The sequence below is a fragment of the Trichoderma breve genome (genome assembly GCF_028502605.1).
Source record: "Trichoderma breve strain T069 chromosome 7 map unlocalized scaffold00007, whole genome shotgun sequence".
NCBI lineage: Eukaryota > Fungi > Ascomycota > Sordariomycetes > Hypocreales > Hypocreaceae > Trichoderma > Trichoderma breve.
In genome coordinates, this window is record NW_026611593.1 from 600660 (window position 1) to 626526 (window position 25867).

General features: G+C 49.3%; 7 protein-coding genes across 7 annotated transcripts; 4 read left to right on the plus strand and 3 right to left on the minus strand.

Moving 5' to 3' along the window:
• Positions 1-1564: 1564 nt before the first annotated feature.
• Positions 1565-3442, plus strand: T069G_10379 (major facilitator superfamily domain-containing protein; the record flags this gene model as incomplete). The annotated part of the gene is made up of 3 exons (XM_056177589.1): positions 1565-1762; positions 1893-2710; positions 2764-3442. 3 exons carry the CDS (start codon positions 1565-1567, stop codon positions 3440-3442), a joined length of 1695 nt encoding a protein of 564 aa, XP_056023879.1.
• A 1068-nt stretch (positions 3443-4510) lies between these two features.
• T069G_10380 (thioredoxin domain-containing protein) lies at positions 4511-5058 on the minus strand (the record flags this gene model as incomplete). Its single annotated transcript, XM_056177590.1, has 3 exons — positions 4511-4709; positions 4775-4879; positions 4946-5058. 3 exons carry the CDS (start codon positions 5056-5058, stop codon positions 4511-4513), a joined length of 417 nt encoding a protein of 138 aa, XP_056023880.1.
• Positions 5059-5976: 918 nt separating this feature from the next.
• Positions 5977-10987, plus strand: T069G_10381 (NACHT domain-containing protein; the record flags this gene model as incomplete). Its single annotated transcript, XM_056177591.1, has 8 exons — positions 5977-6693; positions 6749-8689; positions 8744-8876; positions 8937-9278; positions 9363-9461; positions 9525-10347; positions 10420-10455; positions 10516-10987. 8 exons carry the CDS (start codon positions 5977-5979, stop codon positions 10985-10987), a joined length of 4563 nt encoding a protein of 1520 aa, XP_056023881.1.
• A 1771-nt stretch (positions 10988-12758) lies between these two features.
• Positions 12759-15122, minus strand: T069G_10382 (uncharacterized protein; the record flags this gene model as incomplete). The annotated part of the gene is made up of 2 exons (XM_056177592.1): positions 12759-13249; positions 13310-15122. The coding sequence occupies 2 exons, from the start codon at positions 15120-15122 to the stop codon at positions 12759-12761; spliced, it is 2304 nt and encodes a 767-aa protein (XP_056023882.1).
• Positions 15123-22068: 6946 nt separating this feature from the next.
• T069G_10383 (FAD dependent oxidoreductase domain-containing protein) lies at positions 22069-23390 on the plus strand (the record flags this gene model as incomplete). Its single annotated transcript, XM_056177593.1, has 4 exons — positions 22069-22094; positions 22171-22308; positions 22382-22479; positions 22540-23390. 4 exons carry the CDS (start codon positions 22069-22071, stop codon positions 23388-23390), a joined length of 1113 nt encoding a protein of 370 aa, XP_056023883.1.
• A 413-nt stretch (positions 23391-23803) lies between these two features.
• On the plus strand, positions 23804-25272 carry T069G_10384 (ALG3 protein domain-containing protein; the record flags this gene model as incomplete). The annotated part of the gene is made up of 4 exons (XM_056177594.1): positions 23804-23930; positions 24063-24307; positions 24385-24597; positions 24658-25272. The coding sequence occupies 4 exons, from the start codon at positions 23804-23806 to the stop codon at positions 25270-25272; spliced, it is 1200 nt and encodes a 399-aa protein (XP_056023884.1).
• Positions 25273-25322: 50 nt separating this feature from the next.
• Positions 25323-25799, minus strand: T069G_10385 (translation initiation factor 1A / IF-1 domain-containing protein; the record flags this gene model as incomplete). Its single annotated transcript, XM_056177595.1, has 2 exons — positions 25323-25428; positions 25489-25799. The coding sequence occupies 2 exons, from the start codon at positions 25797-25799 to the stop codon at positions 25323-25325; spliced, it is 417 nt and encodes a 138-aa protein (XP_056023885.1).
• Between the last annotated feature and the right edge of the window lie 68 nt (positions 25800-25867).

Genomic DNA, 25867 nt, shown 5'->3' on the forward strand with positions numbered 1-25867 from the left:
GACGTGATGTGGCACGCTGGCCAGCCAGTCGCTATCCAGCGGGCAAAGCCATGCGGCCCACCATCGATTATCAATAATCTAGCAGCATAATCCCCAATATCCAACCCCTCCCCCCTACCAACCGAAGCTGCTTCATAGCCCACGCCACCACCCCAAACGCAGTCTAGACGCTCAGAAATAGACAAGCTTTCTCGTTACGTCGCAAGCGCGCCTAAATGGGAAAGCTCTTGACATTCTTTGCGTCCGATGCACGGCGACCGCTAGGCGGGACCTGCAGAACCGGTAAGCATTGGAAGCCACCCTTGTCCTAGGTCCCGAAGCTTGTTCACCTGGTCTGCCGGATCTTGTCCATCCAGAGGTCACACAGACGCCTAATACGGAAATCACTTTACCCATGGCGCAGTACGAGTACCTGAATCTCGGATGCGGGCTGGGATTGAGGGATTCCGATGGAAGAACATTGTCACAATTGGGGTTTAGGGCCTTTTTCGCACGCTCTCCCGGTCCCATCACCCATTGTATGGCATTTTGACTCCGGGAATAGACGTGGTTGCTTAGTGCGCTGCTCGTATGCACAAAGTCTAACCACTTTGCGAGCACATACCCTGCAAACTCTCTCTCCTTCACCTGGAGACGACATGTCAAGTAAGGGAACGATCTTCGGTGAGCCGAGCAGAGGTGAGAGAACAATGACGAAGAAATTCTCTTCTTCTTTTTTTCTTTCAATCTTATTTTCTGGAGATTGAAGGTGGACATAATCAAGTCGGCTTAAAGCCGGTGGTCAAGTCCCGTACTCCATTCGTGGAGCCAGAAAAACAAAACTACCCCTGCGAAGTAGGTCACGATGTCTTCACAAACTAACTCTGCAGACCCAGTTGGGCTGCTACTACCGGGATTGCAGTAGCCCAACTCTTATCATCTCCACCACACGCAAATTTGAATCGATTCTGGAACGAGGTCCATGACACATCAAATCCATGTCCTGACTCTATTATCAGAGCCCTGCAGAGAAAACGTGGGCGGTAGTTTGAACGGTGGCCACTATCAACTTCTCAGTCGGCTCTCATTCCGGGTGAAATAGTGTGGACCCCTTGTCAGATCTCTCGAGCTACTATTGTAATGAACTTCCCTAGATGGGAAACCTTCAGACAAGTTTTGCGTTTGTTGCCGCTGTGGCTGGAGGGCGCCATGGAGGTACGAGGGTTTCAAGGCTCATGAAACGGTAAGAAAAAGTACGAGGACCGACAACGGAATGCTCACTGTGAGACTGTTCACACCATGATGATTGCCGGCAGATGACGGTAGCGCATAGCAATGGTGTATGATCTGGCAGAGAATGAATCAGGGTGTGAGAAATTCTCTTTGTCGGCGGCCCGTGTCCTTAAGAAACACGAAAATTATATAAAAGAGTTCATGGTGGCACTTGGTCAAACTCCGAGAAGCTGGTATCAAGCTTTCTTGATCTGATGCTTTCTACCTCGAACGCATTAACCATCGTTTGGACTGCGTCTCTCGTGAAGAGTTCATTCTCTTTTCGTTCCATCTATTCGTTTGCCTAGCCGCGATGTTGGGACAAGACAGCAAGACTGAAGTCCAAGATGCTGCTGTCCTTGTCACAGAAATGGGCAGGGAGTCTGTTCAGACCATCGATGTTGATGCTATTGACGTTGAGAAGCTGGGCAGGCAGCGGCCTGAAGTTTTTTCTTCCACTCTGATGGAGGTTGCCTTTGTCATCTCCATCCTGGGCTCCCTTTCTATGGCGGTGGGTCTCTCTCCTTGACATATGCCAGCAAGCAAGACAGTTACATTCCTCAAGAGGCGGAGTGTTCGCACATGCATATCCGTCCTAGCCGCAGTTTTCAAGAACAAGAAACTAACTAGTTACTTCTTAGGATTTCGTCATTAGCGGTTTTCAGGTGGTTTTACCTAATTTGATCGAGCCACTCGACATCCCTCTGCAAGCTCAAACATGGCCCTCAAGCGTCTTAACCCTGACCGCAGGCGCATTCCTGTTTCCTTTGGGGAGGCTGGCAGACATGTATGGAGGGTATCTGCTATTCAATGGCGGCCTGGTGTGGACTGTTTTATGGTCCGTCATTGCTGGCTTTACTCGCAACTTCATCATGCTTGTCATCTGCCGTGCCATGCTCGGCCTTGGGGCTGCGGCGTTTCTTCCTGCCGGCATTTCCCTGCTTGGCCGAATTTACAGACCAGGCCCAAGGAAGAATATTGTTTTCAGTCTCTATGGTGCTCTTGCCCCTCTGGGATTCTTTAGCGGCATTATTGTTGGCGGCATGGCTCAAGATTTGCTATCCTGGAGATGGTTCTTTTGGCTGGGTGGCATTGTATCTGCCGTCTTTGCCTTGGGGACAATCCTAACTGCTCCTCGTGACTATGAAGAAGCACGCAAGATGAACGTCAAAATGGACTGGTGGGGTGTTTTTACGACTGTACCTGGCTTGATGCTTCTCATTTATGCGTTAACCGACAGCGCCAACGCCCCCAACGGATGGGCATCGCCTCGAATTCTGGTGACACTTATTCTCGGTCTCATTTTCCTTGGTGCAGCTGTATATGTTGAAGGCTGGGTCGCTGAAGCTCCTCTTATCCCGGCGGATATTTTCCGTGTCAAGTGTATGAAGAGAATGCTCCTGTGTCTCTTTATTACTTGGGGCGTTTTCAGCATTTATCTTTTTTATGCAAACTTTTAGTAAGTCCAACAAGTGACTCTTTTATCATGACTTTAACTAATCGGGAATATAGCATCGAAACAATTCTGGAAAAATCACCCCTACTGACCGCGGTGTATTTTGCGCCCTGGGCTGGTGGTGGCCTGGTCTTGGCTACCACAAGCGGCGTCATCCTCCATCTTCTTCCTGGCAAGCTGCTCATAGTTCTTTCTGGCATATCAAAAGTCATTGCTGTGCTCATGTTTGCCATCATGCCTAATGACCCGAATTATTGGGCATGGATTTTCCCGGCTATGCTTTGCGAAGCCGCCTGTGTCGACGTTCTTTGGACTGTAAGCAACGTCTTTCTGACTACTAGTCTGCCAAAGAACCGCCAGGGACTTGCAGGCGCACTCATTAGTCTCATGCTGTTCCTCGGAGGTGCATTCTTCCTGGCCATTGCGGACGTCGCCAAGGCACAGTTTGTGTTGAATGGGATGGATCTCAAGCACCAGTACAAAGGCGTCTTCTGGATCGGCGTTGGACTCGCAGGGCTGGCCCTGATCATCTGCTTATTCATGGACCTGGACAAGGCTGGTGGTGATTTCACAGTTGACGAGAAGGCCATGCGGAAGATGAGCAATGCGTCTTCAGAAAACGAGTCGGATGGGGAATCGTCAATGGGAGGTGTTCGGGTTGAGCCGATGCTGGGCGTGGTTGTTGATTCACAAGAGACTCTCAATCATGAGCAAACCAGAACGGATCCTGTTTGATGGAGATATTTTATTTTTGGGTTTGCGGGTGCACGAATATGGGAATGGTTGTGGAAAGCAGCTATATTGCGGCGTATCTGGGTTGACTAAAGCGAGGCGTTTGGGAACCAAAAATCGGGCGCGTGAAAGGGTACATTAACATGGCGTAGGAGACACATTTATGTCAATGAAGGGGCGCCTACTTTGAAAGTTTATTTGAGCTGAATATATTCCCGTATCTACACAAATCCCACTGGAACATTTGCAGTCTGAATTGTTGGTGAAAAAGTGAGTGAATGAGCGCGGGAGTTCTATATTGTCAAGTTTATGGAGAGCAAAGATCACCAATAGTGAAAGACATCCTTGAGATCATATACTCTTGTCTGAAGCCAAGATTTTAAAGAGAAGATTGACAAATATTGACACTTGTAGGGAATGAACGCACCAAAGTGAGAATGGAACAAAAACTCTCGCCTCAACATGACGCTTTGATAGGATGTGGAAAAAAACTTCCCCGAAGACTTATCTGCACCACAAATAGTTTTAGAAAGAACGGAGTTGTTTTATTTCAAACTGCTATTTTATGTATGGCATAAGATCTCATGAGACGAAATTGGCGCCTGCTTTGTATGATCTAAGATCACTAGGAGATGGACATGTAGTCTGAACAGCGTTTGTTCTGTGACCGTAGATCTTCGAAGCTACAGGCTACTAGTCACCGTAAAGGATAACTGGCATAAAAGAACGCCTCAATAATCTGATTTTACCCTTTGGAAAAGCATGGTCAATGTCTTGAAGGCTGAAATCCAAGGGAACATTTGCCTATTCAAGAGGAAGACCCACTGGCATATTGCTGTCGGAGAATGCTATATATGTAAAGCAGAAGCGTTGTGAGAGTTGAAGAGATTATTCCAGCTACACGAATCTGTGAGTAGGGGTCGTCACATTCTTCTTAGTTATAGTACCCTGTGCTAGAAATAAAGCTACTAGGTTGTCGCAGCATCCGGTTGTCTACCACATCTAACATGATATATACTATATCTTACACTCACGATCCAGCTACCAAGTCTTTTCCTTCTATACCCCATTTTAGGCATTGTGCTTCCTCAGTGTTTGCAGCAAAACAGGCGGGTTCGCTCCGATCATCTCATCCACCTTGTTACCGTTCTTGTAGAAGAGGAACGTCGGCATGGCGCGGATTCCCAGCTCTTGGCTCAGCTCGGGCAGCTCATCCACGTCGAATTTGACAAAATGGACCTTGTCCTTGAATTCTACTTCTTCAGAGGCTCTGTAATTGACTCTATTAGTATGAATTTTTCGAGTCAATGAGCATTTTGTGCTTGGTGGACGCACTTTTCCAGGATGGGAGCGATGGCTTTGCACGGTCCGCACCATGTTGCGAAGCAATCTACAATGACTTTGTCCTGCTCTTTTACGACCTTTTTGAATTCCTCGGCACTTGGGTCATTGGTTAGAAAATGGGCTTGTTACTTTGATGAGGATTTAGTAAGAGATGCAGCTCACGTCTTGACGTAGTGTACGGCCAAAGCAGGGCGGCTGGCGTGGAAGAGTCGTTGAGATGCGACGCCTTGTCGGGCGATGGACGAGGCCGGGCGGAACATTCGTGCTGACAGCATGTTTGTCGATTGGATTTCTCGTGAGACTTCTGGGTGGTACAATGAATTGCGATTGAGTGAATGCGGATGAAAGGTGATTTATAAGAATGAGGTTTGTTGGTAGTGGCGATTTGGATGATGAGTAAATATTCTGGGGACAAAATATGAGGTAAGCCAGCGCGCTCGTGCTCCGATTATCGATACAGTGCTAACGCCGTTTAAATTCGTCACTAAAATATGGCCCGCGCTAAGCAACTTCAACTGCTAGGTAGAGCAGGACTGTCTTTGACAAAACTGTATTATGCCTTACGATGTCCTGGGATTTGTATAATATGCTTACGATTGAGGATTAAATCGTCGGCATTTGCCATATTCAGTGCTCATAGTGGCGCAGCGATGCTCTTATCCGCTTGACGGCCTTTTTTTTCAGGCCTCCATCCATGTACTTTGAGTGAAAACCCCCAGGTACTTTCGAGCTCTTAAGCTATTCGGCCAAGCGGGTGACAGAAAAACCTGCTATTTCTACATTTCCCTAATAACTAATACTATATCTACATTTCCCTAGTAGCTACTACTATATCTATATTTCTTTAGTAACTGCTACTATGTCTATATTTCTACAGTAACTGCTATTATATCTCATTTGTGTTGTACATATTTTCCCCAAATGTACGGAGTATGCACAATACTCGTATGGTAGTATTTCGAGTTCCGTTCAACCCCCTGTTCTATACCCTTGTCAACAACCTTGCCGATTCCTTTATGGGACCAACATGCGTATAATTTGTTCCACCAAAATGGTCTATTTGAGGCATACTCGATGCAGGGTGTTATTGGCTGAGCCCGGCGCTTAAAAACACTCCGCATCATGTTCGGCTGCCTTGTGTGCATCTCCAGGACTCTTCCTGTTCTTTACATCAATATTATATACTATCATCCATGCGTAAATTACGAAAGATATTGGGTGGCAAGGGCAGCTCTTCGAAACAGGGCAGCTCTTCGAAACAGGGCAGCTCTTCGAAACAGGGCAGCTCTTCGAAACAGGGCAGCTCTTCGAAACAGGGCAGCTCTTCGAAACAGGGCACCGTCGCGAGCACCTCCATCAGCACAGCTTCCGGCACCAAAACTTCCGGCACCAAAGCTGATGCCTCCTCCACTTCGAATGGCAAAGCCGATGCCTCATCGACCGTAGAGTCCGAAGTAGCGAAAGCTCCCGTTAACCCCTCCGAGAGTATCTGGAACAGCGCTTATGATGCACTCAAAGCCGATGAACCGAAGCTGGTGCAGGCGTATGAGAAGATCTTATCTTTAAAGATCTCGTCTTTAAATCTGAATCAGAGTGCTGTCTCTATGGAACCTGCTGTCTCTCAAGAGCCTACTATCTCTCAAGAGCCTACTATCTCTCAAGAGCCTACTATCTCTCAAGAGCCTTCTAGCGTGAAGAATACTATTGAGAACAATGTGCTAGTGAGAAGAGCGCAGATGCACCAGTTAATCGATAATGGCCTGAACAAAACATTTCGAGAGGCCAGTATCAAGAATAGCATAAGCCCAGTTATGCAGGTAGTCAACACTACTAAAAAGTTAGTGAGCGACGCAATTAAGGACATGCCACAAGCTGCTCTTCCTTGGGTTATAGTATATATTTCACTCTCGGTAAGGAAACCTAGTTATGGCAGCCGATCATATATATCGTTGAACTAACTCTCAGGAAAAGATCTTAGCCAATCCTATATCGCAAACGGAAGCTAATCAAACGGGTATTGAGTACATTGGAATTACGATAAAGTGGTACTGGGAACAAGCATCATTGCTTTTTAATAACAGCTCAAGCGACCATTCCTTTATAGGAGTACAAAACGAGTTGCAAAAGGCATTCATCAGCTTTTACAAAAAGCTTCTGCAATTTCAGATGAAAAGCATTTGTAACTATTACCGGAACCGTGGGTTCGTTTTCTTACGAGACCTTGTCGAGCTGGACAATTGGGATAGCGGTCTGAAGTCTATTCAAATCGACGACACTTCTCTTCGTAACAAAATCGGCGCATTCTTGAACCTTGAATCGGAATCGCATCTCAGAGCTATAGCTCATCACACAAAGGCACAAGAAACCTATCAAAGGACTCAAGAAGATCAACAGTGCCTTAGAGATTTACGAATCACAGATCCTCGTGCTGACAGGACCCGCATTGAAAACACCAAAGGAGGCTTATTGCAGGAATCATACCGCTGGATTCTTGAAAACCCGCAGTTCCAGACTTGGCGCAGCAGTGATGATAACCGTCTGCTTTGGCTAAGAGGTGATCCTGGGAAAGGGAAAACTATGCTCCTATGCGGCCTCGCCCAAGAGTTGATGCAACAGGCAAACCCGAGTCTAGTCACATTCTTTTTCTGTCAGGCTACAATACCGAGCGTCAACAATCACATAGCAGTTCTACGTGGTCTTATATGGCTTTTAGCAGATCAGCAACCTTCTTTAATATCATACATCAGGAAGTCATACGATACCGCTGGGAAAAGCCTCTTTGATGAGGGAAATTCTTGGTACACATTGTCTGAAATTTTCAGCAATATGCTGAGGGACGAGGAATTGCCACCAGTGTACATCATTATCGATGCCCTCGATGAGTGTATCACAGGTCGGACGGAACTCTTACATCTTATTCGGGACGTGGCAACCTCATCAAAAGCCAAGTGGGCCGTATCAAGCCGCAACTGGCCTGAAATTGAGGAAAGGCTAAGTGAAGGAATGAATCTCAGCCTCGAGGTAAATGCTACTCTCGTCTCAAGCGCTGTGGATGCATACATCTCCTATAAGGCGTCACAAATATCCCTTCTAAAGCATGACGATAATCTGAAAGAGGAAGTCTGTCGTCAAATGCGAGATAAAGCCAACGGCACATTTCTCTGGGTTGCAATTGTCTTCGAAAGGTTGAATTCCCAAAGCAGTGCTTATTACGACGATACATCAGATGCAATGGCAATCCTTAATGAGATGCCTGAAGACCTAACTAAGCTCTACACCGTCATGCTAGCGAGAATCTCTCAATTGAAAGGGAAAGGGCCAGAGTTATGCCGAACTATACTGGCTATCGCAACATCGGCATACCGGCCTCTACATCTCAATGAGCTCTCAACCCTCGCAGGATTCCAGAGCAATCTGAAGAGACTACCTCAGTTAAACATGTTGATAAAGGATTGTGGTTCATTTTTAACAGTCCGAGAAAACCACATTTACTTTGTCCACCAGTCTGCAAAAGAATATCTAGCCAGCGACCTCTCCTCGCAATCCGTCAATTTCCGGGACGGAATGGGGAAGATCAAGTATAACATGGTTTTAAACTCATTGGACTCTATGGTTCATTCGCTGCGGGAGAATATTTATGGACTAGAGCATCCTGGAATTCTTCTTGAAGATGTGAGCCCGCCAGATCCCAATCCTCTGGAACACTGTCTCTATTCTTGCACTAGTTGGATGGGTCATTTGTGCGAAATATACGATGTAACAAACAGCCAAAGTCTTCTGATCGTTGAGGAAGAAGTCTTGCTGTTTTTGAAGGGGCACACTCTCCACTGGCTAGAGGTGCTGGCTTTGACACGAAATTTATCTACCAACATAACTTATGTCCAGAGGCTCAACGAATTGTTGAAGGTAAGCCGCGTATTCTTTATCTCATGAAGCGGTATACACAACTAACTACAGCAGAAACGCTCCGCAGCAGAGGAGCTTCAAAAATCAATATACGATGCGAGTCGATTTATGCAATATAACACCCAGATTATGGAGGCTGCCCCGATGCAGATATACTCCTCCCCACTTCTGTTCAGTCCTGCTCAAAGTTTAATGGTTACCCGTTTCAATCCCAAATTGTCTTGGGTAAAACATATACGCAATTCAGTGAAGGAGAGTCACTGGAGCCCGCGCCTACAGATAATCGCCAACATAGAACCGGAAGTAATGTGCTCTAGCGGTACGAATCTCTTGGTTCTATGTTCCTCTTCTAAGAATGTCCAAATTTGGGATATGGCTACAGGGAGGCAAGCTCACGTACTCAACCACGCGGAAGATGTACAACACGCAGTATTTTCGAGCGATTTGAACCGCGTGTTGACAATTGCAGGTGATCGATATTATTGTTGGGATGCGAATTCTGGAGTCTTGATACAGAATGCCAGAATTCGTGGTTTTAACGAAGAATGGGCTTATTCAGTTTCCAACAACGGGAAGTTTATGGCATCGTGTAAGGGTTTCGCGCTGGATGAGGACTGCATAGTTCATATATACCATATGAGTGATGGGACAAAACTGCAGCTCCCATTTACAGTTGTGGGCCATTCCAGGAACCTATTGAGGTGGTCCAACGATTCCAGTGTTTTGGCCGTTACAACAGGATACACTACGTGCATCTGGGAAGTGCCTTCAGGCAAGGAGAAATTGGGACTTGACAATCATGATGGCACCATACGAGGACTGCCCAGTCTTTCAGGCGATTCTAAGTTGATAGCTTTTCCTGTTGGGGAAGGGTTTGAAGTTTGGGATTTGCATACTGAAGAAAAGATACTGAATGTCAGGACAGAAAGTTCATGGGAAGTTGAAATTGTCGAGTTTTCCAAAGACTCCAGGCTCATTGCTGAGACTCGTTACGGCAAGGATAGCAACGGTTTCTCCCACCATAACATTCTCACTTGGGAGATAGCCACTGGCATAAAACAACATGAACTTCGTATTGGTCACAAGGACATAACGGGAATTACGTGGTCCGATGACGGACAAACTTTGGCCGTGGCATTCTCCGACGACATTGAATTATATGATTTAACTAAACATACTTATTGGGACTTCAATGACAATGATCAGCCTTCATCAAGCCAGACTGGGCGTGCGAGAGTCTTGATCGCATTTTCACCAGACTTCAAACTCCTGGCTACTCCTGATAGATACGTCGCAATCTGGGACACGAGAACCGGTAATACCGTTCAGGCGTTCGACAAGGTTAACACTCACCACATTTCCAAGTTGCAATTTTCACAAGATGCCAAGTCTATTTACACGTACTCTAAAATTGACGGCTTGCAGAAGTGGGACATTGCATCTGACAGCTTGATACACACTTTTCCCACCTCCCTAGCCAAAGGTCGGGTGAATGGAATAGCGTTTTCTTTTGGGGAAAACTTTTTCGCGTCAGAATCGGAAGCGGGAGACGAGATGTTGTTATGGAATCTGAACAAGGCCGAAGAGATTTCTCATTCTATGACTTATGAGAAGGGGCTCGAAAACATGCATCTTCTGGCTCTTTCTAAGAACGCAAAGTATCTTGTTTCCGCGGAGTATCTTGCCTCTGCAAAATACATACGCTATGTCTCTGAATCCACGACGTACAGTTTTACTATATGGGATGTGGAGACTAATGAGAAATTGTGGGCGATAAACGCTGATATTAATATATACAACGGCATTATCCTTTGTGGATCGTGTAGCTTGATGTCGGATGGACATGAGTCAATTGTCATATCCAATGACGGAAACACAGTGCTTTTTACGGAGCGTGCCCGTCACGGGATGTGGATTTTGACAAAGGGAGGAGAAAAAACTAGGATCAAAATCTGTTGCCGATATTTCGATCCGTGTTTCGACATGGAGTCCTCGGATACACATGTTCTCTTGCAACTTGGCCGAATAGCTCTGGACAATCTCATCGCCCAGGCGAAGAATTTGACTGGCACTCGGAGTGCATATGACTACGACTCCATCGTCGAAGGCTATGGCGTTAGTCTTGACAAATCATGGATAACTTGGAATGGGAAAAGGGTGCTGTGGCTGCCACCAGATTATCGAGTAACGAAATGGATGGCTAGATCTCGCCACTGCATTGTCATGGCGAACTCTACTAGAGATTACCCCTGCATCCTTCGTTTTTTTGGCCCACCTCCTTTCGTAAAGCCATCTTAGGACGCGGCATCGATCAATCTGCGAGTGTGAGGCGCCTATCGCAGGGCATCGTAGAACGCCTATTCAGCCAGCACCTGAACTTTCTTATATAAATATAGTAGCAGTTATTAGAAATATATAAATATAATAGCAGTTACTATATAAATATAGATATAATAGTGAAATATAGATATAGTAGTAGTTACTTAGGAAATGTAAATATAGCAGCTACTCCTTTTATAGGTGTATAGTTCAACTCGTAGGTGTTCGAAATCTTCTCGGTGTCGGTTTTTCTGTCCTCTGCTTGAGAGAGTTCCCAACACCCCGAAGAAAACCCAGTATTAGAGCTGGAAGGTTGAGATGGGAGTTTAAGTTACACTCAAGCAGACGACGCTTCTCTCCTGAAAAAGATCCATGCTGTATTAAGCCTTGGATCAGAGCCAAGTCAACGTGATTAGGCCCCTCCATTTTAACCGTGTCATTCTCAGACGTGGCAGTGATCTTTCGGCAAGTGTGGGATTCTCTTTTCACTACAATGGGGCAAGGCTTTGGCACAGAAGAATGCAATGGCTTGATTGTGTCAACGGGAATTCTCAGACTTATTAAAACCTTGTAAACGAGTTTGTCCAACAACATAACATTGTTGCTAGCACCGAAATCTCTTGGCAAGCAGTATTCTCGAATGAAGCTGTTAAATCTACAAGGAAGAATAATGAAATATCACAAGAGACAAAAAGGGGACAACCAAAATCTTCAAGCGCAATCATATATTGTTCCACCGGCTGCTTCATCCCCCGCTCGCTGCCAAATGCTCAACAAAGTGGCATCCTATATACAAATCTCTCCTCCTCCAATATGACTACCCAAAAAAATAGCAATTAAAAATGGCACGAATTTGATCCATAGTATCAACCTGCCTGCAGAATGAAGCCTCTATAAAGTTTTCTTTTCCCAGTAATTTTTTTTTTGTCAATCTGTTTTTATTTTTCAAAATATCCCAACAGCTCATTCAAATCCGAAACCTAATTCCTCCCTTCCCAATGCAGCCGAGAGAATCGATTGCGCATAAGTCACAACCAGCCCCCCATAAAAGAAGCAGTCAGAAAGTAGAAATCAGCTTCCAATAAAGAAAAGAACCGTCCCATTTTGTTTTTGTAAATGCTCATCACTTTTCAAGTCCCGGATACCCAAAACTTTCCGGAACCAATGCAGCCCTCCCCCTGAAACACAAGACGAGCTGCGAAAGAGTCGGGAAAAAATAGACCCCTTCGACAGAGTGGGTATCAAATCTGGTATATGTGCCTGTAAAAAAAGAAGTACTTGGGAATAAATAAAAAGCAAAAACGCAGCCCAACGCCGGTCATAGTGTCGTCAAAGGTTGTAATGTACAACGAGACGTCTGCCAAGAAGCAAAAAGGTCCAAAGGTGGTTTGATGTGCAATATCGGATGTCGATGGTTCCAGAGTCAGAAAGAGTTCCCCATTTTAGCGGTATATACGTGTTTTTTTGTCTTGTTTGTGTGGAATTTCTGCGTTTTTATGTCGTTTTATCGGTTTTCGGTCATCATCTAAGGAGTGAAAGTAGAAAAAGAGCGACTCGGGTCAGCTGTAAAGTGGTACAAAGGAGATTCATCAACGGTGCACCATTGTGGTTCTGGATATAGACTGAAGCCATCAAATAGTGCCCCTCTTTTGCTTTTCTTTCTTTTTCTCTTTTTTTTTCTTTTTGTATTCTTTCAGATTCGGGGAACTCTTTCGACTGTTGAAATCATTAGCATCAATAGAGCATCAGCTTACACACCATTCGACCTCTCTTGGCTCAGCCTCTTGCCATCCGCAGATGCTCGAGGGTGTATCTCTAGCAGCTTCGCGCTTCCAGCGCTAAAGTTTCGAGCATGGCCAGGATCCATCCGTACGCTTGTGGCGCGCTGTAGATCAACCTTCTCCTCAATGCTCGGGGTAATTGGAGAAATGGGAGAAATGGGAGCATCGAGGTCTTCCTCGTCTCCTGAGTCGATGTTAAGCAGACCTTCGCGGCTGCGAATGGTATCACGATTATTCGTGTGCGAGACAAACTGCGGCTGAGCGCCAACGGCACCCCACCTAACCTCGCCTTCATCCCTCAGCTCTTCTCCATCACTACTCGGGCGACCCTCGCCTGATAGACGAGAGTTGAATGTTAGAGCGGTTGGATCGGGGCTCAAGCGTGACATGTAATCGTCCTCAGTAATCTCGAGATCCTCGTGCGTGCTGTTCGAGGGAGAGTCTGGTCTGGCATCTCGGTCTTGTTGTCGGGATCGAATCCTATCGCGTACAGACGACATCCGTTGGCTCCTCTGGCTACCGACTCTCCCTGAGAGCCAGGACCCTTCTGAGTCGACAGATGCTAGAGACATGGAAAGATGGGGCTCAGCGGAGTGGCTGCCATACATCTTGTCTCTTGAGGCCCGTGATTGGGGAATGTCAATTGAACGATGGCCAGAAGTTGGAGTATCGTCTCGCAAAATTGGGTGGTGAATAGTTATCGGTTCCGAACCGGCGGTAGATTTGTATGCAGAAACGCTGGGGTGAGAGGCGTCTGCTTCAGGTGATTGTAGACGGGATCCAGGTGGTGATATCGGAAGTTCTGGAAGATCCTCCCGGAAGCGGGATTTCATTCGCTTAGGCGGACCAACACCTGGCTTCGATGATAGATAGTTGCCGGAAAGTGATGAGACAGGCGACTCGAGGTTTCTGGCCTGCGCTTGGGCATGTGCCGCCGCTACAGCCTGTGCAGCCATGGACATTTCTTCGCGCGAGGTGTTTGAGAAGGAAGACGGACCGCCAGAGTTGCGGCGACTTCTCCCCCACCTAAGCAAGGTAGAGAACGATATGCGGTTAGTCTTGCTGCTGGTCTCAGATCCTTTTCGTGTGGTGGCATCATCGTCCATTGCCAGAGACGTCTTTTCCTTGTCAGAATCAAATGTCGACCCTGAAGTGGACGTCTTGGGTAGCATGTTGCCCTCCAGCTTAATAAGGGTGGGTGGCACTGCTGGGAGACGCTCATCTGACTTGCGAGGAAGCGGCGGGAATCTTTCGGGAGCTGGCGCGGGCTCAGCCTCGCGAGGCGCAGTGTCTACCCTGTGGAATGTCCCCAGGGGTTCCGCCTGGTCCTTGGAAGGCTTCTTGGAATACTCCTCGATGTCAGACATTGGCTCTGGAGAAGCCCGCTGCTTGGATGATGTCACTACGGTCGATGGTGGATCGATGCCGAGGCCAACTTCTCGGCCCATGACGCCTCGCTCAAGATTCTCGGGCGAAGGAGTTCCCCTCTCCCTGGCAGTTTCTTCTTCTCTCTTTTGCTTCTCGGCCTTTCGTGCCAGTTTCTTCTCGGTCCTGTCTCGCTCACGCTGCCTGTTCCGTTCTCGTCTCCTAGCATCCCTTTCCATGAGCTCTCGTAATTCACCAGCATCAAAATCGTCGGCCAGATCATCAATGCGCTTGTGCGCCCTGAGCGTCTCTTCGTCAAGAGCGGCGAGTCTCTTCTTCTGAGAGCCCGATCGCGCAGGTCCGGAGGCACGGGACGGGAGCAATCGAGCGCTTCCTTGATATCGCAGTGTTGGTCTAGGTGCGAGAGAATCCAGGGCAGATACTCGATATGATGAATAGTTGGAATCAATGGACAGGCGGGAATCGACCGAGATGGGGATAGGTAGCGAGGTGTCAGAAGTTGGGCTATCCCAAGGCGCCCTGACGGGTGGCCTGGCCGGCAGAGTCTTTGCCCGTTTATTATCATGTTTTGCGCTGCGAGTGGTGGCAAAGGTATCGGTGGTTGCTCGTGCCGGCGTAAAGGCACTCATGGCTTTAATCTCTGCTTCTCGGTTATGGTCTTGTCTCTTTCGTTTGCTGCTCTTCCTCCTTGAAGGTTGATTTCCGCTTCGTTTGTGGTGTAAGGTTGGTGCGCGGTTCTGCCAGATGGGATTGGGCGCATTCGCATTTCCTCCCGTCAAGTCTTGGGGTCGGTCGACATGGATTGCATCTTGACGCTCAGGCGAGAAGCTAAATCTCGGCGCATCTTGGCTGGGCCTCGCAGGAGCCGACTTTGCCGCATTGCGAGCAGAAACGGTTTCTGCCGCAGAGCGCTTGTCGCCTCTGTTGCGAAAAGGCCACAGAGCCATTGTGGTGGTTGCTTCACCTCGAGGGTGCAAAGCCCCCTTGGTTTACTTGCGAGTCGTCTGAGTCTGGGTGTGCTGAATCGATATGACTAGATCAAGTGAGGCGTGAAGCAGCATGATGGTCGTTTAAGTCTTTTGAACCGGCAGACACGCATAAAGCACAAAGGGGTCCAGATGCGAAACACATGCCACGAGGCGCGTCGACAAAATCAGGCGGTTGCAATTTGTGAAGCGGACAGGCCGGGGTTTGTTTGTGCCATTCGACAATGCGATGTGGAATTGGAATGAGTGCCAGTTCCGCCCCAGCAAGGCATGTAAGAAAGAGGCCTCAAATGCAAATGCAAGTCCAGACGAGCAAGCAAGCAGCTTTGGGGAGACAAAAAGAAACGAAGGAAGAAACGAGGGTGAGTAAGAATAAACGATTGGGTGATTCTAGAGTGTAAATGTCAGACTATTGATTGGTCTCGCATTGCAGAAGAAGGAATCAAAAGGGCCCTCCGAAAAAAAAGAAAAGATGTGAAGCGGTAGGGTTCAAGTGGGAAGAAAACAGGGAGGAGGCAGCGACGTAATTTAGCGGATAGAGGGTGCAGCGATGGGCACTTGCAGAGGGGCCCTGTGGGCGCTGATCCGGCCGCTAGAGGGGGTCCTGCGAGCCTGGTACAGGTACTCGTACAGGTACATGCCGCTATTCTTGTACTGTGCCGTAGCGCTACTTTGCGGTGCTACGCCGCTGCAGTTGCTGCCAAGGTACGGGGCACTTGAGTGGCACTTGGGGGGTTGAGTGGCACCAGGTGCCCTGTGCGCTGGTGCTGCCGGGGCCAGGCTTGCCAGGTTTAGCGCCAACGGGGCCTGCGTGGGAGAAAATTCGGAGACGAGCGGGTTAGTCCCAGTTGGGCAAGTCGGCAGAGGCTGCTAGTACGAGTGCATACATAAGAATAGATCAAATGGTGGAAACTCCCGTTTGCTGGGCTAAGTGGATTTATGTGGTTTTGGGCGTCCATCTGTAGGTGCCTGGCATTGATTCCTACACTGATTTGATTCATGTCATTCTGTGGCAGTCATCCTTTGTTTTACAGTGCCTGGAATAGGTACTCGTACGCACCTTTGGCAAACAAGTACATGTACACGCTGTCTGCAGCGCCAAGTCGGCAATGACTGGCGGAGAATTGGCCTCGACTGTATTGCTGCTGCGCCGGCGGTACAAGTACATGCAGCCCAGCAATCACAGCGAAGCGATACCAAGCCACGAGCTCACTAAGGCACTGCTTCATGCACTGCACGACATGTACCGTCGCCGTCGTACGCACGTACAAGTACCCGTAGTCGTCTTTGGTCCGTGTATACATGTAGGAGCATGTCCCTCTGCATCTGCGCTGCACGTGCTGGGAAGCGGCGGCTAGTTCTGAAATATTACTCGAGTCGAGATGCATACGAGAGTGATGCTACGATATCATTTTCTATTTGTCTTTATTCGGCTGGTTTCTCCGTCCCGTATTCTTCTAGTCAAGCAATTTTTCAGTTCGTTTGCTCCGTTGCCCGCACCTTGTACGAAGTACCGGGGCTTGGGGGTCCCAGGGAAGCGGGACTTGTGCTCGGCCTGCCCAAGCCCCTGGGCCACGACAAGCCCAAGTACATGTACCAAGTACACACAACTTCCGGGCTCTGTGCCGGCACCAACAAGAAGTGTCCGGATGCTCATGTGCCAACAGCCAGAAGTAGCGCATCGTATCCCGAGTGGGACAGGGACAAGATAGAAAGAGAAAACTGCATATTGCAAAAAGAGAAAACACTGCGCGGCGGGGTGGCAGGGGGTCGGTCAACTGCAGTCTGCAGAGCAGGAAAAAAGCATCAGACATGTCCCCTGCTGCTCGTTGAATAGGACCGGACCAGGCCCTGACTCCGTATCCCCCCCTCAATTCCCCTAGAGCCTCGAGAAACAAGGGCTCAGAGGGGTAGAGGGGCCAGTTTACAGTGCGGGCGGACCGCCAGTCTCTGCCCTACCCGCGCCATCTTGCTTGTCCGTGGCTGAACGACTTCTGACAGCGGCCGGGCTACTAGAATAGAGCTTACACGCAGTTGCCGGGCTGCCCATTGACAGCCTCAATGCCTGGACTTAATGCTTGCGTACGCCAATGAGTTGTAAAACCAACAGCACCATCAGGCAGCGTCCATGTGCCAATAAAACATTGATAGATATTGATAGCTCCGTTGGCCGTGCGTGTCGTGGCCTTGCTTGGCTCTTTGCTGTGCTCTGCTGCGCCGTGCTGTCGTACCCGGGACGCGTCAACTCAAGTCCCGATACATCCCAGCAGCCAATGTTGCGGCCGATTCCTGTCTGCAGGAGCCGGTACAGGTACTTGCAGTGGCCAAAGTGAGTGGCTAATAACAGGCCCGGTCATGCCCGGCCTTGGTTTGCCAATGGCTCTGGCAAAATCGAGTATTTTCTGCCACTAGCATGCATCAGAAATTGAAAAAAGGAATCAGATGGCCCAGCTCGAACCATTCACAGCGAGTCGCTTATTAGCATCGTCTGCGGGAGGTGTGATGGCTCGAGTCTCGTGGACTTTTTCTGCCAGTCCAGCGTCGTTGCGGCTTGCCACCGCGCAGCCACAATTCGTGTCTGGTGCTCTCGAATCAATAAGTCTTGTTGAGATGTCACTTCATGCTACAGCTCCAGCACATGCTACAGCACATGCTCCAGCGAGGTGAATGTGGTTGTTACTCGACTGTATGCTGTACCGTGATTGATGTGATTCATGTCTTGTAGGTACCTGTACTGCTGTCTCTTGCGCGTAGAGTACACGAGTACATACGTCCTTTCGGGGGAAACGGCAGCTCCTTACTCCGAGTTCCGCGCAGGTCTCATGTCGTCTTCATGTTGCCTCATATTGCCTTGCCTCCATCTCCCGGCCCAGCCCCTTCAGCACCTCCAGCACACCCTTACGATCCCGTGCGCGGCAATGGTGGTGCACGGAACAGCCATGGCTGAGATTTGCTGCCGTCCGCTGCAATTTGCTCTGTGCCGTCCTCTCTGATTTCAATAGTCCAGGCCCAGCAGCCAGAGCTACTGTAGCGAGCGAAACAGGTGACGAGTCTGCTGCGGTCCTCGTCCCGCCATTCGCTCCGCTTGTGAGACATGACATTGCTTCTCCCGATCCCTAGGTGAGACATGTTCTTCTCTAGTCAGGATCCACCATTCTTGGGTGGCTTGACTGACGTTTGGACGAACAGGTACCTACCGTCCGGGTGGAGTCGCCAGTAACGGAGAACGCTCAATAGCCCGATCTCGACGCCATCCCGATCACTAAGACGGTCTTGATTTGAGCAGACAGGGACTCGATGCATCGCCGCACAGACGGGCATGTAGGTATGTAGGTACTCGTACATGTACGTGTATTGAGGCAAGCCGCACTCACTCGACATGGACGTCGACTAATCAATCAACTCGGCTGACCCTCGCCGACTGATTCCACGGACTGCCATGGGGGAACGGAAGATGGAAGAAGAAAAAGCACTCGACTCTAAACCACTGACCAGGGGGCGTCAAACCCGAATGCCACTTGCTGATGCAAAATGAGCTACCCAAGAGTCCAGCGAGCACTATCTTCGTACAAGCAAAACCTCGACGCCGCAATGGAGCAGGCCCCAGACTTTTCTTAAGGCCGTCCCCATGCAGAGCCGGTGGTCCGCCGACAACAGTTGGTCTTTTGTCCAGTCCACGATAAAACGATCCATCTGCATCTCCGTCGTCGTCCAGGCGCCCATTGTGGCTCTTGTGTGCGCTACGGCATGACTACATGTGCGTGCATGGGAGACATGTTGCGAGATGCCCAGTCTGTCTCTTGCTCATGCGCGTGCCTTCGTATCACTGAGGAACCATGAATTGCCCCCGCAGTAGACTTCGTATTCGTCAGATGGCTGCTGATACCTGCGATACCGAGACTACTACCCGAGGACTACCTGAAGACGTAAAGAGCATTACAGTCAATAGCAAAACGGGAGAGGCAAGCAAGCGCCGATTGTGCCAGATGAGCATGTCTTCGATCCCATTCTGACCACCATCCTGCCTCTGTACCTTGCATGTACTCGCCGTCTGGGCAAACGGAGTCGCCCAGCGATTGAATATACCCGCGACAGCGCGCCCCACGCTAGGAGCCCGTTCATCAGCTACAGAGGCCAGGATGTTGTCCGTGGCGTCCGTGGCCGTACAGTGTGCCGTCCAACGATTTCACACAGGCGCCGGCATTATCAGTGTTAAGGACATGCTTCCTTTTTCGACAGGGATGCCGCTGTAGCTCCCTGCTGCGATTCGATCCCTTGGAGGTCTTTGCGTCATGGCCTGGCAACCCCCAGCAGATCAGCCACGCAGACTTGATAAAACCTCGCGAGCCTTGCAACCCAAGCCCAAGCCAGCCCATCGACAGTCAATCTCTGAGCTTGGAGATTTGGTCTAGCCAGAGCTCGACGTCATCGTGGCCAAGTCTGGCCTTGGAAGAGAGCTCGCCAAAGCAGGCTGAGCGAGTGCTGCCAGTGCAGTCCATGTACGCTTAACTTACAAGCTCTTGCTAGTGGCATCTTTGTGTCGTCTGTTTGCTCTTCTCGAATGTTGATCCGTCTCGCTTGCAGGGTGCTCAAGTCGACATTTGGCTGAATGAACATCATCTACCTCCTTGGGTAGAGCACACATGTACTTCTACCCGACGGCCATGTTGGCCCTTGGAGCCTCGCCCAAAATACAATTTGCAGGCGACAAGTCATCGCTGCATTGGTACTGTGACCTTCCATTGCATTGCTCCGTGCTGTGCCACGACACGTTGGACATGCCCTGCCCGTGTCCTGCTCTATGTCTGGTGGGTGACAAGACCTGCCGTGCTTTCTACGCGCCGTCCTCTTCGCGCGCTTCCTTCGAGCTCCGGGGGGGTTTCAAAGCCCAGAATCCTCTCAACTTTGCCAGCAACATGGAATCAGTACGAATCCGCATCCGACTAGAGCAGCCTTCGCTGGTAAGTACAAAGCCCGCTGCGGATAAGCATCATGCAAGCAACCTAACCAAGATACTCTCCGCCAATCCTTGAAAGGCCGGGCCGAGCATGCCCAGTACGAGATGCTATGCTACGGTAGTTCGGGCAGATGGCCAGTGCCACCGCGAGTGGCCGCAAATGCAACGGCCCCCGTCAACTCAACGTCGTGCAACCAGTGAACAGCCAGGCGGGAGATTTGCCTAGCCCCAAGGATTTGCCAACTGGACTGGTGGTACATGCGTCTCTCGTTGCCCAAGTACCTCACTCTACGCATCCCGATATGGCCGTGGCCCATTCCATTTGTCATTAACGCAGCGCACGCAGGTACAGGGCACGTTGTACAAGCTGCGGTGATGAAATGTCCCTCGCCTCTTTTGGGTATCCTTGGCACTAATGGGGATGGCAGTGAATAGCAAACAACGAGGCAGTCTCAGGCGAGTGGCATCTTATCTGCAAGCTCCCTACGTGCTTTACGAAAACATAAGAAAAAATCTGTCTTGAAACCCTCCGGGCGGATGATAGATGACCACGTGGACGGGATGGGACATTTCATTAGGGCCCGACTTAATCTCAACTGTGTGTGTGTGTGTCGATGGCGCCACATCAACCAGCAGTTGAGCTAAGGCCCATCTGCAGCATAGATGAGACGGGTGGAAGGCATTGGTGATTCATCATTCAAGCCAGACCTCCCCCCTTTTGGTCTCGTTTCTTTGGTGGCGAGCTTGATTCCGACAGACTCCTCTTGCAGAAGCGTGTTAACCTGCATCAATGGTTATGCCAAGTACTTGGATGGATGCTGTGCTTCGTAGACGTAATTAACTCTACAGCTTCTGGTGAGCAGACAACTACGTTGTGAAACGGGCTGATTTCTTGAAGGGGTCTTGTCCTACCCCCCCTTCACGACACAACTCTTTCCATTGGTTCAGAGCAAAGAATCCATGACCCGGCAATTCCAATGAAGGCTACAGTACCTTTCTCGCTTTTCTGTGTTCGCATTGCCACAGAGCTGAATTGTCGAATGAAGGGCAGCTATTTTGAAATTAAAAAACGCCATGGTGAAATTGGATGACCAAACTTATCGCCGCAGCAACGTCATCTGTGCGTGAATTGGCCACTGTTCAACTGGCTTGGGAACCAACAAGTGCTCTGAACAAATCTTTGGGCTTTTGCCAAGCCAATTGTCTACGGTGCTCGGCAAGTTGGTAGTGCGATATCTGGCTCACTAATCTATGCAGGCTTGGGACTTGAGGCTTCTTTTGTTCTAGCATCAGGGCGGATGTCTGGCGAGAGGTTCCGGGAGTGAGACCCAACGACGGGATTCTGGAGAGAAGTTCCGGGAGTGAGACCCAACAAACTTGATCCCGGCAAGATCCTTGGCCGCGGAAAAGCTGGAACGAAAAGAATTTTTCGAGGCTAGTTGCGAATTTTCGAGGCGATGGAATCTCTATCTCTCTTTTTTTAGAGTCACTAACGGACGGCAAGGGGCGTGGGATTGATATCCTCGCAGGTCTGCTTACACGCCAAGACAGCTACCCGCGCGGGATTCCATTCTGGCTACGTCCGAGCCTCGCTCACGTTGTTTTGCTGCGTTATATACACATTCAAAACCACGTCCTTCTATCGCTGAGGAATCGATAGTAGGGGATTTGTCTAATTGTTCTTCAATTCTTGACGTAAAAGTTATCCAACTTGTATGCTAAGTCTTGCAAGCGACTAAATAGCCATGGTTCGATTGAATGCGGGGAGCGATCCGCTGGAGTCACGCCGACTCCGCAATCGCAGCTCGACGACTCCATAACGTTATCAGAATGCGCTGATATGTGAACCTTCTTTATCGTGAGAGATGCGATATATCAGAGCTCACGATTGCTCATGAATGGAATTGCCACTTCGAAATCATCCTTACTGATTGCTTTGTTCTTGATACAATGGTGAACGTGATTGTCGTTGCAGGGTGAGACTTGAAGCTCCAACTACCTACATGTATTATTCCTTGCGTTGCATACATTAACAAGGGCATTCTGATGCAGGGCCGGCGTGAGTGGTCTCACTTCAGCACTTCTCCTTTCGAGGAGCAAGGCGAACAAAGTCACTGTGGTTGCAAAGCACATGCCCGGTGATTATGATATTGAATATGCCTCACCTTGGGCTGGAGCAAACGTGCTTCCGTGAGTGTGCTCTTAAATCATGCTCTGGCTCTATTTTCGTATGACCTGGGGGATTAACTTGATTCCCGTATAGAATGGCCAGTGAAGAGAATAGCAGATGGGAGCGTCGTACTTGGCCAGAGCTGAAGCGCCTGACGGAAGAAGTCCCCGAAGCGGGAATTCACTTTCAGAGTAATAATCTCCATCATGCTGCGCATCTGAGACTTATTGCTAATAGTTGGTCACTTAAAGAGGCCCGTGTTTATAGAAGAGTCAAGGATGCGGAAGCTCCTGGATACCATCTTTCCGACTATCTGTTCTCGACAGACCCCTGGTACAAATCAGTGCTCCCTGATTTCCGCGAACTGAGCAAAGAAGAAGTCATTCCAGGCCACGATTCGGGATGCGAATTCACGAGCGTGTGCATCAATACCGTCGTCTATCTCTCCTGGCTCGTCGGCCAGTGCCTCAAGAACGGCGTCGTCTTCAAAAGGGTCGTCTTGACGGACATTCGCGAGGCAAAGTCGCTCAGTCACACTGGCCAGCCGGCAAACATCATCATCAATGCTACTGCTTTGGGATCTCTCAAGCTTGGAGGTGTTGAGGATACTACCATGACGCCTGCTCGTGCGCAGATTGTTCTCGTGCGGAACGAGTACCATCCTATGATCGCCACGTCGGGAACTGACGATAGCGCTACGGAGATTACATACATCATGCAGCGCGCTGCGGGCGGAGGCACGATTCTCGGCGGGACGTATGACATCGGTAACTGGGAATCCGCGCCCGACCCAAACATTGCGGTTCGCATCATGAAGAGGGCGGTAGAAGCTGCGCCGGGACTTGCTGGAGGAAAAGGCATTGAAGGGCTGAGCGTTATTAGACATGGTGTGGGATTGCGACCGTGGAGGAAGGACGGGGTGAGGATTGAGGAGGAGGTTTTGGATGAGAGCACTTCGATTGTGCATAATTATGGACATGCGGGATGGGGATATCAGGGGTCGTATGGATGTGCGGAGAGGGTTGTTGAGTTGGTGAATGAGATACGGAAGAGGAAGGGGGAAGATTTGAGTGGTGAAGACAAGGTGTTTTCATGGGATTAACTATTTTTCTCTCATGACATCCTTAGATGGTTTATCATTCAATAAAACTATATATTATACATAGCTATCAAGGCTTGATTTACTCTTTACACGACTCGTCATTCCATCTCGTCAAAGTTAACAAGGGGACAGTTGAGTTGAGGTATATAAGCGGGCCTATGCACTTCTCGGGGCGCCTCTCGCCTGTCCTAGCAAAAAGGCTCCACGTTGCATATAACGGATCGCCAAAAAGCTCCAAAACAAGGCTGTTCGTTTCACGTGTATTTCTCAACAGAAACGACAATGCCCCTTTAATCAACAAGCCTCGGGACTTCATTTTTCTCTTCATTTCACTCACTCTCATTTATTTGGTGAAGACGAAGGATTAAAGAGAGAGAAGAGGGAGAGGAGGAGAGCTTCTCTCATCAGCGAACATGGCCTCTCTCATCAAGTTCGCCTCCGACGTCGCCAACGGCCGCCATGCGCTGTCGAAGTTCATCCCCATGGGCCTCTGGCTCGCAGACGCCGTGCTGTGCGGTCTGATTATTTGGAAAGTGCCCTGTTAGTCGACACTGTACGATTCCTTTTTTAAGCAAAATAAAGAAAATAGCTTGCTCAAGAAAAGGGGAAAGATTTCATGCAAAATAACCTAGGCTAACGAATGAAACTTGTCACTTTCGATTCATTTTTTAGATACGGAAATCGACTGGGTTGCGTACATGGAGCAGATCACGCAGTTTGTTCACGGGGAGAGAGACTATCCCAAGATGGAGGGCGGCACGGGGCCGTTGGTGTATCCCGCGGCCCATGTGTACATCTACACGGGGTTGTATTATCTGACCAAGAAGGGTACGGATATCCTGTTGGCGCAGCAGCTCTTTGCCGGTTTGTACATGGCTACGCTGGGGGTGGTGATGCTGTGCTATTGGAAGGCCAAGGTGAGCTTCTTCATTGACAAGAGTGTAGACTTGTTTGGAGTGAAAACGGTGGCTAAAAGTGATGTTACTCATGATAGGTCCCGCCGTACATCTTTCCGCTCTTGATTCTTTCAAAGCGGCTTCACAGTGTCTTTGTCCTCAGGTGCTTCAACGACTGTTTTGCCGCATTCTTCTTGTGGCTGTCAATCTACTTCTTCCAGCGGAGAGTCTGGACCGTTGGTGCTTTGGCATATACCATCGGTCTTGGCGTCAAGATGTCACTACTACTCGTTCTTCCCGCTGTTATCATTGTGCTCTTCCTGGGTCGTGGGTTTAAAGGGGCTTTGCGGTTACTGTGGCTCATGGTACAGGTTCAGCTGCTACTCGCCGTTCCGTTCATCACGACAAACTGGAGAGGCTATCTTGGCCGAGCATTCGAGCTATCGAGGCAGTTCAAGTTTGAATGGACAGTCAATTGGCGCATGCTCGGCGAGGAATTGTTCCTCAGCCGGGGCTTCTCTATCACGCTACTGGCATTCCACGCCCTCTTCCTCCTCATCTTCATCCTGGGTCGATGGCTGAAGATTAAAGAACGAACCGTCTTGGGAATGATTCCCTACGTTGTCCGGTTCCAGTCGCCTTTCACAGAGCAGGAAGAGCTCAGCATCTCCCACAGAGTCGTCACGCCCAGATACATCATGTCCGCAATGTTGTCGGCCAATGTGGTTGGGCTCCTGTTTGCCAGGTCTCTGCATTACCAATTCTATGCGTACCTGGCATGGGCAACGCCCTTCCTCCTGTGGACAGCCACTCCGAATCCACTTGTCGTGGTCCCGCTGTGGGCGGCGCAAGAATGGGCTTGGAACGTGTTCCCCAGCACTCCTGTTAGCTCTAACGTCGTGGTGAGCGTCCTGGCTGTGACGGTTGCCATGGCCTTTGTAGGGTCGAACCCGCAGCATGGCGCGCCGAAGCCAAAACAACTATAGTGGTGGGATAAGAATACGACCGCATTGTTGCGAGCAAAAGCATTGTTTCATTATTCCTCTTCTTCTTCCTCGTCGTCACTGGGTGGCATCTTTCCTACGTTGGAGTCGCTCTCCTCGTCGCTGAGATCTTGAGCCGTCTTAACAAATTCCTTTGGCCTGGACAATATCGTTTAATACATGTATAGAAATAGAGATTGGGAAAGATGCAAGTCATACCAATAAGGCTGCTTTCGCCAGAGTTTCTCGTCACGGACAACATTGATGATTTCTCCAATTGCCCTGCTGTCCTGAGTCCCTACAGGATATCCCTCAGCCAGGACGTATCCGCCACGCTTGATCCAGATGGTGTTGCGAAAGCGCTGGGCGAGCTCGAGGACGACGGCCTTTTTGTTTGGCATCTCGCACGTGTACAAGTTGTTGCCCTCGGGCTTGACGACACGTACAATCACCTGCGTAGGCTCCAGGGCATCAGGCGGTGACAGCGCCTCTTGTGCAGCAGCGAGGACATTTCGCTTCGGACGGCCCATGGTTTTCGATTTGTTGTCAATCGAGCTGATGCTGCTGCTATCAATGGATTGCTACTATCAAAAATTTA